General features: G+C 38.7%; 3 protein-coding genes across 3 annotated transcripts; all 3 read left to right on the forward strand.

The window, feature by feature from the left end:
* Positions 1 to 1963: 1963 nt before the first annotated feature.
* Positions 1964 to 6321, forward strand: LOC108063981 (phospholipase A1). The gene is made up of 2 exons (XM_017151275.2): positions 1964 to 2698; positions 5635 to 6321. Exons 1-2 carry the CDS (start codon positions 1964 to 1966, stop codon positions 6319 to 6321), a joined length of 1422 nt encoding a protein of 473 aa, XP_017006764.2.
* Positions 6322 to 8165: 1844 nt separating this feature from the next.
* LOC108064280 (vitellogenin-1) lies at positions 8166 to 10692 on the forward strand. Its single transcript, XM_017151735.3, has 3 exons — positions 8166 to 8439; positions 8654 to 8913; positions 9724 to 10692. The coding sequence occupies exons 1-3, from the start codon at positions 8202 to 8204 to the stop codon at positions 10447 to 10449; spliced, it is 1224 nt and encodes a 407-aa protein (XP_017007224.1). The 5' UTR covers positions 8166 to 8201; the 3' UTR covers positions 10450 to 10692.
* Positions 10693 to 12881: 2189 nt separating this feature from the next.
* LOC108064041 (keratin, type II cytoskeletal 68 kDa, component IB) lies at positions 12882 to 13523 on the forward strand. Its single transcript, XM_017151378.3, has one exon. The coding sequence runs from the start codon at positions 12972 to 12974 to the stop codon at positions 13344 to 13346; it is 375 nt and encodes a 124-aa protein (XP_017006867.2). The 5' UTR covers positions 12882 to 12971; the 3' UTR covers positions 13347 to 13523.
* The last annotated feature ends 644 nt before the right edge of the window (positions 13524 to 14167 follow it).

The following is a 14167-nucleotide window of genomic DNA, read 5'->3' on the forward strand; positions in this document are numbered from 1 at the left end:
CAACGGTGCGTATACGTAATAATTTTCTTCTTCTCTGTTATTTATTTTGGTTTGATTTTGGCCGTTCTTAGTTATTTGCTATCTGGCCCATTGCGTCACTTTCTGGCATCCCTGTGGGCCTTAACCCTCCGCCTGTTTGCACTCGAGGCGGAAGCCCACTTTTTTTGGCACAGCCCAACTAATTGGGTTTATCAACAGCAAATAGTGGAAGTAGAATGGCAAATATAAAGAGTCATTCACATATTCGAATATTCGAGTTATGTGGTGAGTTGTGTTCATTGTGCCAAGCGGACAAAAAGTGCAATTTACTCCTTGAAAAGCTTGAACTCTCGAGGAGGAAATATATTTATTTCACATTTTTCATTATCAAAGAAAAGTAATAGTTAAACAAATAAAACAAAATATTATATTAAAAGTCCTCTATATATTATCTGAATAGCCAAATATGGTTAAAAGATCATTTAATTATATGTCTTAATGTTATAATAGAAAATTAAAAATATTCATACAATTTACAAAAAATTTAACATTTTATTAAATAAAAAGTCCTTTATATATTATCTAAATGAGGTTTATATATACTTATAATTATATAAATCTTTATAATATATTAATATTACATCAGGCCATTTGTTAAGATATAGAGCAATCTAAATTGATTTCGATTTTACGAGAGTCTTGTCTGCAATTAAAAGCACAACGAGCCAACAGAGCGAATAGCCAGTATTTTCCAAAAACCCACAGCCCCGTGCGTCTGACACACTCACCCATATTCCCAACCCAACCAGATATAGATACCATATATATGGATATATATGGAGCACGAGTGCCTGGAAGATTGCAAAAGGTGGAAAATCGAAACAAAACAGCAACCGATGTACATATAAACATTTGTCTATTGTGCCCACCGTCAATACAGCGCGAAATGTGCGAATAAATTGCCAAAAATGAAAACGAAGAAGATCAGTCAATAACGAAGTTGAGGTTCTCTAACCTAAATTAATTATGAAAAAAACTATTACCCAAATTTGTTAAAATATCTTAAAGTCATTACTAATCCTTAAAACAATGTCTCAAAAATGCTCAAGATATAAAGAGTTTGTATAAAAATGTTTTACAAATTCTACTTAAACCTATATTCAAAGTAATTGAATAAAAATATTTTACTTCAGATTTTTAAGGGTTTAGGTTCATATTAAATTTTACTATTTCTAAAAAATGTCTTTAAGAGTAAAGAAGAAAATACAAAATATTTGAAGAATTAGTTTTTATCAACCAATTATAACAACTCACATAATTTGAATCGTAAATTGAATTGAAATAAAGTTTCTTTGGGAGCTAGTATATTTTCATAGTCGGCCAGTGTGATTAATTGGGCATTCATTGGATATTCATTTGGCCAACTGGACTCGCTCTTAGCGCTTCTGATTGCCGATGTTGCTAGTTGCTGGTTGCTAGTTGCTAGTTGCTAGTTGCTGATGGGTTGCGTGCCGGCAACATCAACGACGGCAGCAACACCACACAAATTACCAATGTAATAGCACCGCTTGTTTTGTGTTTAGGTTTTTGTTTCTCTGTTTTTCCGCCGATGGTGGGGGCGGCGAATGGTTGAGGATCGACTTGGGATCGGTTAATTGGGAGCGGAGCAAGGTGGTTATTAGATGGCTCGCTTTTCGCTTTTTTCGGCAAAGCCACATTTCCCAACGCAACAAATATTTGCTTTTAGCTCGAAAACTATTTGATTGCTACCTGGATTTTGCAAGCCCAGTAGTTCGTGAGGCTCGGACACGTGAATCGTGGGCGAATTCGTGGAGTCGTGTCTCAGAACCAGAGACATCTATATCTCGGGGGATCGTAAATTTCATTCGAAATGGCTAGAAAGAAATTTAGCGCAAGTTGCTTCTGGCCCACATATAAAAGGCTAGACATGACTGGGTTTTCTCCCAGTGTCTCTCGGATTATCATGTCTTTTTCGATTCTAGTGGTGCTGCTGGTGGTGCTGCCTATTAGGGCAGATTTAACAAAGGAATCCTCCATTCAGAGTGCTGAAACCACAGAGAAAATTTCTTTGGGCGTCAAAGAATTTACTTCTGAAAAGTCAGACGATACTACGAACCCAAAGATAATTATTTCTCAATTTATGGATATTTTGGGAAACGACAGCTCTGTGGCCCTGATTTTTCTGCGAAATAAGAGTTTCAATAAATCCACTACGGAAAAACAAATAGTCTTGGATTTTCTAAGGGCCCAGACTTGTAGGAATGGATTTTTTAACGAGCGCCCAGAGACAAACTCTGTGGCCAGTGGCGCCCTGAACTTGCGACAGCTACCGCCCTTGTATCAGGACCTGCTCCTGGACCGCCTGCAGGACCAGCTGCGCCAGCTGTTCATCGGCCTGCCCCTGGACATCGCCTTCTCCACCCTCAACTACATATGCAGCACGATTGTCGATCTCGGCGTGGTGAGGTCCAAGCTCATTCCCGATGTCTCGCGGCTGAGGTTCCTCCTGCGCACCGAGCACGAGTGCCAGAACACCAGCATTCCCCTCAAGCAGGCCGAGGAGCTGTGGGACACTCCCGGGTTTTACCAGGACAGACCGACGGTCCTGTACATCACCGGCTGGCGGACGAGCATCAACGATTCCAACAGCGGACCCGTGGCCAAGGCCTATGGATGTCGCAACGATACCAATGTTCTGGTGAGTCTAAATAGGGGGGAAAAGTAATACAAATATATGGGGTATAAGAAATTGGGATCTGGGTTTTTGGTAAAAATTTAAGTTTCTTCTTTTTGTATTTTTGCTATCACTTGGCCAAAAATGGTCCTACACCAAAAATACATACTGTTTTGAACAGATAACAAAATTTGCTATAAATCCATAAAACTTTCCGTGTAATTTTGGAAAAATAAAATTTTCGCCAATTTTTAATTTTTTTATAAGGGGGTACCCCATGATTTTTTGCGAAAAATTAAAAATGAATAAATTGTCAAGGTTTAAATGCCAATCGTTAGGAAATTTAATAACGAGTTCAGAAAGGTATGACAATCCATACTTTGAATCAGTATTTGCTTTGTTATAGCGAAAAAACTGCTTCGTTGTAGCGAAAAAACGGGTTTGGTTTTTTTTTGGAAATTCGCGATTTCAGTTTTTGACAAAAATTGGAATTTTTTCTTTTGGTTTTTTTGCTGCAACTTGGCCAAAAATGGTCCTACACCAAAAATTCATACTGTTTTGAACAGATAACAAAATTTGCTATAAATCCATAAAACTTTCCGTGTAATTTTGGAAAAATAAAATTTTCGCCAATTTTTAATTTTTTTATAAGGGGGTACCCCATGATTTTTTGCGAAAAATTAAAAATGAATAAATTGTCAAGGTTTAAATGCCAATCGTTAGGAAATTTAATAACGAGTTCAGAAAGGTATGACAATCCATACTTTGAATCAGTATTTGCTTTGTTATAGCGAAAAAACTGCTTCGTTTTGGCGAAAAAAACGGGTTTGGTTTTTTTTTGGAAATTCCCGATTTCAGTTTTTGACAAAAATTAGAATTTTTTCTTTTGGTTTTTTTGCTGTAACTTGGCCAAAAATGGTCCTACACCAAAAATGCATACTGTTTTGAACAGATAACAAAATTTGCTATAAATCCATAAAACTTTCCGTGTAATTTTGGAAAAATAAAATTTTCGCCAATTTTTAATTTTTTTATAAGGGGGTACCCCATGATTTTTTGCGAAAAATTAAAAATGAATAAATTGTCAAGGTTTAAATGCCAATCGTTAGGAAATTTAATAACGAGTTCAGAAAGGTATGACAATCCATACTTTGAATCAGTATTTGCTTTGTTATAGCGAAAAAACTGCTTCGTTTTGGCGAAAAAACGGGTTTGGTTTTTTTTTGGAAATTCCCGATTTCAGTTTTTGACAAAAATTAGAATTTTTTCTTTTGGTTTTTTTGCTGTAACTTGGCCAAAAATGGTCCTACACCAAAAATGCATACTGTTTTGAACAGATAACAAAATTTGCTATAAATCCATAAAACTTTCCGTGTAATTTTGGAAAAATAAAATTTTCGCCAATTTTTAATTTTTTTATAAGGGGGTACCCCATGATTTTTTGCGAAAAATTAAAAATGAATAAATTGTCAAGGTTTAAATGCCAATCGTTAGGAAATTTAATAACGAGTTCAGAAAGGTATGACAATCCATACTTTGAATCAGTATTTGCTTTGTTATAGCGAAAAAACTGCTTCGTTTTGGCGAAAAAACGGGTTTGGTTTTTTTTTGGAAATTCCCGATTTCAGTTTTTGACAAAAATTTGAATTTTTTCTTTTGGTTTTTTTGCTGTAACTTGGCCAAAAATGGTCCTACACCAAAAATGCATACTGTTTTGAACAGATAACAAAATTTGCTATAAATCCATAAAACTTTCCGTGTAATTTTGGAAAAATAAAATTTTCGCCAATTTTTAATTTTTTTTATAAGGGGGTACCCCATGATTTTTTGCGAAAAATTAAAAATGAATAAATTGTCAAGGTTTAAATGCCAATCGTTAGGAAATTTAATAACGAGTTCAGAAAGGTATGACAATCCATACTTTGAATCAGTATTTGCTTTGTTATAGCGAAAAAACTGCTTCGTTTTGGCGAAAAAACGTTTTTGGTTTTTTTTTTGGAAATTCCCGATTTCAGTTTTTGACAAAAATTTGAATTTTTTCTTTTGGTTTTTTTGCTGTAACTTGGCCAAAAATGGTCCTACACCAAAAATGCATACTGTTTTGAACAGATAACAAAATTTGCTATAAATCCATAAAACTTTCCGTGTAATTTTGGAAAAATAAAATTTTCGCCAATTTTTAATTTTTTTATAAGGGGGTACCCCATGATTTTTTGCGAAAAATTAAAAATGAATAAATTGTCAAGGTTTAAATGCCAATCGTTAGGAAATTTAATAACGAGTTCAGAAAGGTATGACAATCCATACTTTGAATCAGTATTTGCTTTGTTATAGCGAAAAAACTGCTTCGTTTTGGCGAAAAAACGTTTTTGGTTTTTTTTTTGGAAATTCCCGATTTCAGTTTTTGACAAAAATTTGAATTTTTTCTTTTGGTTTTTTTGCTGTAACTTGGCCAAAAATGGTCCTACACCAAAAATGCATACTGTTTTGAACAGATAACAAAATTTGCTATAAATCCATAAAACTTTCCGTGTAATTTTGGAAAAATAAAATTTTCGCCAATTTTTAATTTTTTTATAAGGGGGTACCCCATGATTTTTTGCGAAAAATTAAAAATGAATAAATTGTCAAGGTTTAAATGCCAATCGTTAGGAAATTTAATAACGAGTTCAAAAAGGTATAACAATCTATATTTGTATCAATATTTCCATTGTTTCGACCAAAAAACGAATTAGTATTTTGGGGAAAATTCGCAATTTCGGTTTTTGTCAAAAATGGTAATTTTTTCTTTTTGTATATTTGCTATAACTTGGCCAAAAATGGTCCTAAACCAAAGATACAAACTGTTGAACAGATAACAAAATAATAAAAAAATCCATGACACTTTCAGGGTGGTCTTGGTAAAATACAATTTTAAGAACTGTCCTCATCATAGACATAACCAACTTCTATTTCTCAAGGTTCTGGATGCTGCCGACTTTGTGGACACCCTGTATACATGGTCGGCACTGAACACCGAGGTGATTGGAGCCAATCTGGCTAAGGCCCTGCTGCGGCTGAACGCCACCTATGTGACGAACCAGTTCCATTTGGTGGGCCACAGCCTGGGCGCCCAGATAGCTGGCTCGGCGGGAAGGAACTATCGACAGATGTCCGGGGGACTGACCCTGAAGAGGATAACCGGACTGGATCCGGCCAACCCCTGTTTCTACGACGGCAACGACTTGGAGGGACTGCGCAGCGGCGACGCCCGGTTCGTGGACATTATCCACTCGAATCCCGGCATGCTCGGCTCTTCGAAGCGGGCCGGCGATGCGGACTTCTTTGTCCAGGGGCGGATTCCCTTCAAGGAGGGCTGCGAGGGCCTCACCACCATCAGCTGCTCGCACCAGAGGGCCGTGGACTATTGGACGGAAACGGTCTATCCCTCGAACGAGAACGACTTTCTGGGCAGGCGATGTGATCGCTATGCGGAACTCCTGCTGGGCAGCTATTGTCGGGACACGAGGACCGTGATGGGCTATGCCGCCAAGCCCACGGAACTGGGACTCTTCTACGTGGCCGCCAATCGAGCGGAGCCCTACGGCCAGAATGCCAATCCGCAGACCTACACCTTCTCAACCAGCGAGTGCGGATCATGTGAATGAATTGATTAGAACAAATCGCGAAACTCAAAGAGTTATAATCTTTACTCGTTTTTGGGAGTGCAATCTAAAATTAAGAACGTTTGCTCATAAAAATGAGCTAAGAAAGAATGTTCTTAAATTGAGACAAAATGTTCTTGAATTTTATTCATTTATTTATTTAATTAATAAAAGTTTTATATATATCTCGTAAAAATAATACCTTAATTTATTTAAAATAATATGAAAATAATATATATTTTCAGAACCTTGGTTTCTAATTTATAGATATATAAAGACAATATTTTCAGTCTTATCTTAAAATGTAAATCACTTGTATAAACAATGTATACCAAACAAGCTAATTTTATTCCAAGACGATGAAAGATAACTCACAATTATTCGAGATCTACTGTGTGGCTTATCTCTCAATTGATAGGCAGTCCGTATACCTCAAGGGTTTTTTTCCCGATAAATTCAAGGACAAATCCCAGCCGAATCCCGCCCCTTCCCTTCTCCGGAGAATACATACATTTACTCCGTGATTTGTGTGAGAAATCGACGAACGCTGATGTCAACGCAGAGTTAATTCTTTTGTGACGTCTTTTTTCGTTTGGGGCCCACTAAAATTGTCCAGGGCACGTTGACGGAATGGCAATACAATGGCTTGGAGACCGGGAGTCGAGATCGGGGAATACGGAATGGGAAATAAGCGGTGAGCAATGGGCCCGCATTAATATGGCCATTATTATGGCCCTGTTGTCGTAACCGGCAGCAGCATTTGATGTTAAGTACGTGAGAATTAAGCTTGCACTGCGGGAATAATTTGTGGGGTTTGAGATTTGCATTATCATAGGTGGGAAATAATTATTTGATATTTAATTAAAAGTAAAAGTGTTTTTAAAAATATTATTTCCTTAATTTTTAATTACATTATCTATATATTAAATATGAGAGGATATTAAAATAACTTTATACCTCTATTTAATATAAATATTAAATAAATATTTAAATATAAAATGTGTTATTAAAATACAAAGAATAATTGAATAATTTTAGGAATAGCATTTCTATTCGATCTATAATTATTATCATTTTTATGATAATTATTTTTAAAAAAATGTATTTGTTTGATTTATTTTTTCTTCCTATTTTTGACTACAACTTTTTTCGCTGTGTACATTTTCATACACTACCGATGGCACGGGCCTTGCCAATTGGCTGAGAATTTTCGTTATAAGATTCACAGATTTTTGTGTACCATTATCAGTTACAGACGGCACGCGGCGATTAGAGGGATCAGCAAAGTGGGGAATTCCAAGACCTCCTGGTTTCGGTTCCGTCGTCTATTTTGGGCAGATTAAAACCAAAACACAATCTCTATTTTCGGCCTGTAAGAACCAATTGAATTAGAGGTCGTATTTCATGGCTGATAATAAATAGTAAATAAATGTAATAGGGTGTTTGGCCGACCGACTGGTTCTCCGGGCTGCATAATACGGGGCGTAATCTTTGCTTTGGTTTCTCGATTAGAATTAGAATTATAGTTAAAATTAAAATATATGCAGATGAGCTCGGGACATGCGACTGCAGTTTGCTAGGAGCCCGAGATTTCGATCTCGAATTTCTCAATTTCTCAATCTCTCGACGAGATGTTCCGAGGGCGACGGATCGAAATGGGAATGGAAATGGAAACTAATTAGGTGACAAGTGCACCTTATCTGATCGGAACACACATCGATATGGTCTCAGTTGAGTGGAATCGGAATCGGAATCATCTATAGACATATAGACATACGTAAAAGGCAATGTGTGTTTGTCGCTCGAGCCCCTCCCTCTGGAGGCTATAAAAGCAATTGTCACTTGGCTTCCGGCACTCAGTTCTCGTCGAGTTCTCGTCCAGGATGGGACGAACAGCGCTGAAGATGCTTCCGCTCCTCCTTCTCTCCATCCAGCTTCTGGTTGCCCCGATCCACTCCATCGAATGGTCACTGCCCGATGTTCTGGAGTCCGTCGGCAATGTGGGCGCCAGCATCGTGGATCCCAGCCTCCTGCCGACGCCCCAAGGTCTCCTCGATGGAAGCAAACAGCTCATCGCCGGATATCCCTTCGAGTTCGTCTCGAATTCCATCAGTGTCATCTGTGAGTATACTGTTTTTATTTTCTTTTTTTAATTTTTGTTATATTTTAAATAGTTATAATAATTAATTAGATAATATTTTAAATGCAGATTAGCTTTATAAGCACAAGTCCTGACATGTCCGGTTTTCCTGCTAACAAAATAAATCGATAAATTACAAATCGATCAATTATAAAAAGCAACCCTCTGAATTAAAGAACCCTAAATATTTTGTAGGCTCCCAGGCGCTGGCCTCGAACAAAATCAAATCGAAATACATGCCGGACATCAACCAGATGAACTTCCAGCTGCATTCGGCCTGCACCAGGACCAACTTCCCGCTCACCAATCCGGAGGCCATGTGGAAGAGTCCGCTGTTCGATCCCAAGAAGAAGGTCGTCATCCTGGCCACCGGCTGGACCACCACCGTCAACGGATCGGATACCATCGAGGTGTTCTCAAAGGCCTACAACTGTCGCGGCGATGCCAACTTTGTGGTGAGTACTGATTTGAATACGAGTAAAATGCAAGCCACGAAACAAGTTTGTCGTATAAATATTTATTACCAATAAGTCAACCAGCCGATAAGGTTTTAATCAGATTAGTTTCGTTTACAAACCGGTACAAACCATTAGCCCTGGATTTAATCTAAATGTTTTCCGTATTCTATTAAATGTAAATGTACTATTGGTTTAATCAATTTGACTTTAGGCTCTTTATTTTGTTTACATTAAATTAGAAATAAAAATATTTCAATTAATATCTATTGTTCTCAGTAATCAGCTTAAAATTATTTGCCAACTCCTTTGATAACAATACATTTGAGAGTCATGAATGATTCAATCAAAACAGAGAAATAACAAGTGCCAATACCAAATATAAACTAGTCCTACACTTGAAAAAAAAATGTTTTTATCATATTTGAATTATAGCTATTTATTCATAGAGGGAAAAAACAAAAATTTAAATTTAAATGAAAACTTACTGTATATAAGAAGTCCATTTAATGTAAGTGTTACTTCTGATAAAAAGTTTTTTAATATTTAATATTTCCCCTATAAAATCAGCAATTGAAATTTCTATTAAACTTGAAATGTCTTATTTTTAGAAGAAATATTTGTGAAATAGTTGAAAATACCCTGTAATTAAGGGTGGTGGATTTTTGTTGCATAATATATAAAAGGCAAAGATGAATAAAAAAGTTTATTTATACTTTATGTTTCTCCTATAAAATAAGCAGTAAAATTTTTATAAAAGGTTAAATATTATATATCATATATCTTATTAAAAATACCCTCTAATTGCAGGCAGTGGACGCAGCCCGCTTCGTGGACACCCTGTACACGTGGTCGGCGTTCAACACGGAGGAGATCGGTGAGAACATAGCCCTGGGACTGGTGAAGCTGCTGGATCTGGTGCCGGCGGAGAACATCCACCTGATCGGTCACAGTCTGGGCGCCCACATCGTGGGCTCCGCCGGACGGCACCTACACCGCCTGACCAACCAGACGGTGGCCAGGATCACGGGACTGGATCCCGCCAAGCCCTGCTTCAACGAGGGCGAGGTGCTATCGGGGCTGATGCGCGGCGATGGCCGCTTCGTGGACGTGATCCACTCGAATCCCGGCGTGCTGGGCAAGCGGTCGCCGGTGGGCGACGTGGACTTCTATCCGGGCGGAATGGGACCCCTGCCCGCCGGCTGCTTCTCGGTGACCTGCGCCCATGCCCGCGCCTGGCAGTACTTCGCCGAGACCATCTATCCCGGCAACGAGCGCAACTTCCTGGCCATTCGCTGCAGCTCAATGTCCCGTTTAAGGGAACTCCGCTGTCCCGGCGGCGAGGTGCCCATGGGCTACGAGGTGCCCTCGCATGTCAAGGGCAACTACTTCCTGGAGGTCAGCGGCAGTTCGCCCTACGGCGCCCACGCCTCCATTGTGCGGGAGGCCCACATGGAGCAGTGCGGCAAGTGCCCCGACTCCCCGACGACCACCGAGTTGCCCGCCAGCACAGAGAAATCGCGATCTTGGTTCTGAGGAGCAACCATCATATCCTAAGCTAGTTTTATATATTTTTTTCATTATTTTCTGTTTCTGTTTTCGTTTGCTGGTTGGGCAATATACAATTTGCCTTCTCAGCGTTGACAATTCAATTAAATTTGTGTTTATTATGCTTATGCTAAGCCCAAAATGCGACAGGCGGCGGCTCACGAAGTTGCAATACGCTTTGCATGTGATACCGATGATTACATAAATAAATGATGTACTTATGCAAATAAACCAATTGAATATTATTCTATTAATTTTTAAGAATATTTCGTATTTTTTTTTTATTTAAATGTAGTTGTTTATGTTTTTGGCAAGACATTTAAAATTTGTTTAAAGTCCTTACATTTGCTTGCTCATTTCTAAATTATTTCGAAGTATTATTTATTACAAAACTAATAATAAAATTAATCCCAAGTTGCATATCCTTATTTTTATGCTTTGAATGCTTTCAAAAATGTAAGAAATTTACAGCATAAAAAGGTAAATTTTTTATGTAACATTATGTAATTAGAGTAAAATTCCTCTTTTAAATCTTAAGTTGTAATAAAAATTTGTATAATCACTTTATATATATTTCCGATAAAGTATGGTCACAAATTCCTGGCTAAACCGTAATACCCCTTGAGAGAAGTCCGAAAGATAAATAACCTGTGGAAAAGAGGCCGCTGTGTCGCCAGTGCAATGCCACAAGCTTATGATTGTTGACTGTTGACTGGAGTTGGCTCTCTGGCTTTCTGGCTTTTATGTTGACTACTTATTACCCGAGTGGCGCCCAGGCACAGTGGGAAATTGGCAGTGGAATTGGATGTCACCTGGTTTGGGTCCAGATGAGTTTCGTGTTTTATGGACAACTAAGGTCAATCAGTTGGTGAATGTTGTTCGGAGGCTGGGGATTCAAGCGGTGATTTCATCTCGCTGGGATCGATGATGATATATGCCTTTCTAGAGGGGCTCTTTAATGGCCTAGATGTCCTAGATGGATTTGCATCTTTATGACTGGAAAGTTGACTTTTGAACGAGGTTAATTGGTTATTAAGAACGATTCGCTTTGCTCTATAAACTAGTTGTTTATAGGCCCAGTTATTGCATTTATTTTTAGTTAATATTTAAACCTTCACTTAGACATTGAGTGGGGCTTTCCCATGTCCTTCGGCTGACTGTCACGATCAGGAAATGCCATCGCCGAGATCCAGTTACAAACCTTTCGTTGCAAACCCATCTCCCCACTGTGCCACTCGGTTTTCAGTTTTCAGTTTTGAGTTTTGAGTTTTTTGGCCCCTTCACCTGGGATCTGCATCTGCATCTCCATCTTTATTACTATGTAGCTAGCTGCAAGTGTCTCCGTTTGCGGCTTAAGCTGCCAGTTTGACAAATGACTCACCCGACGCCAGCTTCTTGGCACGATCCCACCTCTTTTCCCGCACTTCTTGCGGCTTAAGCCAAAAGCTTACGAGTGCACTGAGAAAAAGTGGTGGAAATGGATTAAAAACGGTGTAAAATTATTTTTTCAAATATTTCTTTTGTATAAAATAAGATATTACACTTAAAAATACGAAAAAAATAATTGTAAGTATAATTAAAATATTTGAATTTTAATTTATTGTTGACCTTAGAGTGGACCGGATTTTTTGCAAACTTGATTTAAAAAAGATATATTAAATAGGCAAAAAAATATTTAAGTTATTTAATTAAACTGAAAAAGTATTTATTGCGTTTTTTTTTTGAAATTAATGGTTTAATGTTATATTAAAATGGATGAAAATCACTTACAAATTATTTTATGAAACTTAAAGCTAAAAAATAACCTTTTCGACCTTAGATTCCGGAATTAATATTTCCAAATCTAGAATCTTTAGTTAGGGGTTACATCAGGTTTTATGTCCATAAAAAAGGCAGTCCAGTTAGACGGCGCAAATTTGTGAGGAGTGAATCAAAATGAATCAAGTCAAGACTCATTTCCTATAAACCAAGAAGCCAGGCAAATAGAGCGTAAATCAAAGCTTAAACAGATAGTGCACTTATGTCAGCCCACTTAGATTACTTTGTATTCGGTGCAAATGTCAGAGTGCAACCTTTCTCGCAGTGTAGCTCCGCTGCAGTTTCCGCCAGCAGCGAGGCGATGCGAGGAAATGATCCATCAAGCGTGTGAGTTATGTACGAATTTTGCAACCTGGCCACATGGTTGGCTGACTCGATGGCTTCTGCCCGCAAAGCGGTTGACCCTGGTCAAGAATCGGACGCTCAAAGTGGTTTAATAAACTGAAAATGAAACTGCAATTACCTGACCGACCTGGCCCAGCCACCCGCCGTTGGCCGGAGATTTATTTTGTGGATTCTCGACCAGATTAGTCTGGGCCACGCAGTTTGCGATAAATAGCGAGTGGCTATCCACTGGTTACAGCATTCGAGTGCCACACTTCGAGACGCACAGCGAGATAAGAAAAGAAATCCCAGAAAATCCAATCCAGGATCCACTCACCGAGTCAGGACTTCAAGTTAAAGAATCCAAAATGAAGGTGTTCATCGCACTCTGCGCCCTGGTGGCCTGCGTTTCGGCCGGAATTGTGCGATCCTCGGGCTGGGGATCGAGTCCTTGGGGCGGCAGCAGCAGTTCGGGATGGAATAGTGGCTGGACCGTCCAGCAGCCGCAGGTCATCAAGGTCATCAAAGTGGGAGGTGGCAACTCTGGATGGGGAGGTGGCAACTCTGGATGGGGAGGTGGAAACTCTGGATGGGGTGGCAACTCTGGATGGGGTGGAAACTCTGGATGGAGAGTCGGCAACTCTGGTTGGGGAGGCAACTCCGGATGGGGAGGTAGCAACTCTGGCTGGAGCAACGGCAACTCTGGATGGTCCAGTTCCGGCTCCAATAGTGGCTGGTGGTAAAGGATCTTCCTCTCTAGCAGTTCCAACCCAACCCCAATCCTCCCGTTCCCTCTTCCCAGCTCCCCTCCCTTTCTCCCTGCACCTGGTTCACTATTCACGATTTTGTAACATAGCCTTTAAGTACCTTTTTTTTGTGTAACAAATAAATAAATGAGCAAATCGAATGCATTAATTCAACGATGCTGCGTGTTATCGCCAACTAACTTAGCATTTTTATGATGCATCTTTGAATTATGGATCGTTAGCAATTAACATTCTAAGCTTCAAAACCGAGTCGATCTTGCTGGGCAATTATTTATATTTTATGCATTTTGCAAATGATTGTGGAACAGCGTTGTGGTGGCCAAGGTGCCGATGCGATTGGAGTTCATCGGATGATTATGATCATCATCATCCCGAGGCGGAGGCACTGTGGTTTTAATTTAAAAGTCACATAAAATTAAATTAAATTTTATATCTATTTTTTAAAGCTTTTTTAAATGCCATGACTGTACTTTGGTTTGTCCAGCCTTTATTATTTTTTAGTAATTCAATTATCAATTTATTTATACATTGTAGATTTATTGTTACATTTTTATATAGTGTTTTGTAAAGTATTTTCATTTATACAGTGTTTAAAAACAAATCCTTTTAAATACTTTTTTTCAATTGAAAGCTATCATTCAATTGAAAGAAGAATCCATGGAGGACCTACCCATTTACCACTGTGTGCAGACAATTTTCTTGGGCTCCATTGAGGTCGTCTTGTGGGTAAGACCCCCTAGTAAACATATGTGAGGCTGCAGCACGCGTTGGCAGCCAAGAGAAGCATTAAAGCTGTG

Source organism: Drosophila takahashii, chromosome X (genome assembly GCF_030179915.1).
Source record: "Drosophila takahashii strain IR98-3 E-12201 chromosome X, DtakHiC1v2, whole genome shotgun sequence".
Lineage (NCBI taxonomy): Eukaryota > Metazoa > Arthropoda > Insecta > Diptera > Drosophilidae > Drosophila > Drosophila takahashii.

Excerpts from the sequence above, each read along its gene's own strand:
- LOC108063981 (XM_017151275.2), top strand. The coding sequence starts at position 1,964 with ATGTCTTTTTCGATTCTAGTGGTGCTGCTGGTGGTGCTGCCTATTAGG. Across the intron at positions 2,699-5,634 it reads GCAACGATACCAATGTTCTG|GTTCTGGATGCTGCCGACTT; the intron begins GTGAGTCTAAAT and ends CTATTTCTCAAG.
- LOC108064280 (XM_017151735.3), top strand. The coding sequence starts at position 8,202 with ATGGGACGAACAGCGCTGAAGATGCTTCCGCTCCTCCTTCTCTCCATC. Across the intron at positions 8,440-8,653 it reads GAATTCCATCAGTGTCATCT|GCTCCCAGGCGCTGGCCTCG; the intron begins GTGAGTATACTG and ends AATATTTTGTAG. Across the intron at positions 8,914-9,723 it reads GCGGCGATGCCAACTTTGTG|GCAGTGGACGCAGCCCGCTT; the intron begins GTGAGTACTGAT and ends CTCTAATTGCAG.
- LOC108064041 (XM_017151378.3), top strand. The coding sequence starts at position 12,972 with ATGAAGGTGTTCATCGCACTCTGCGCCCTGGTGGCCTGCGTTTCGGCC.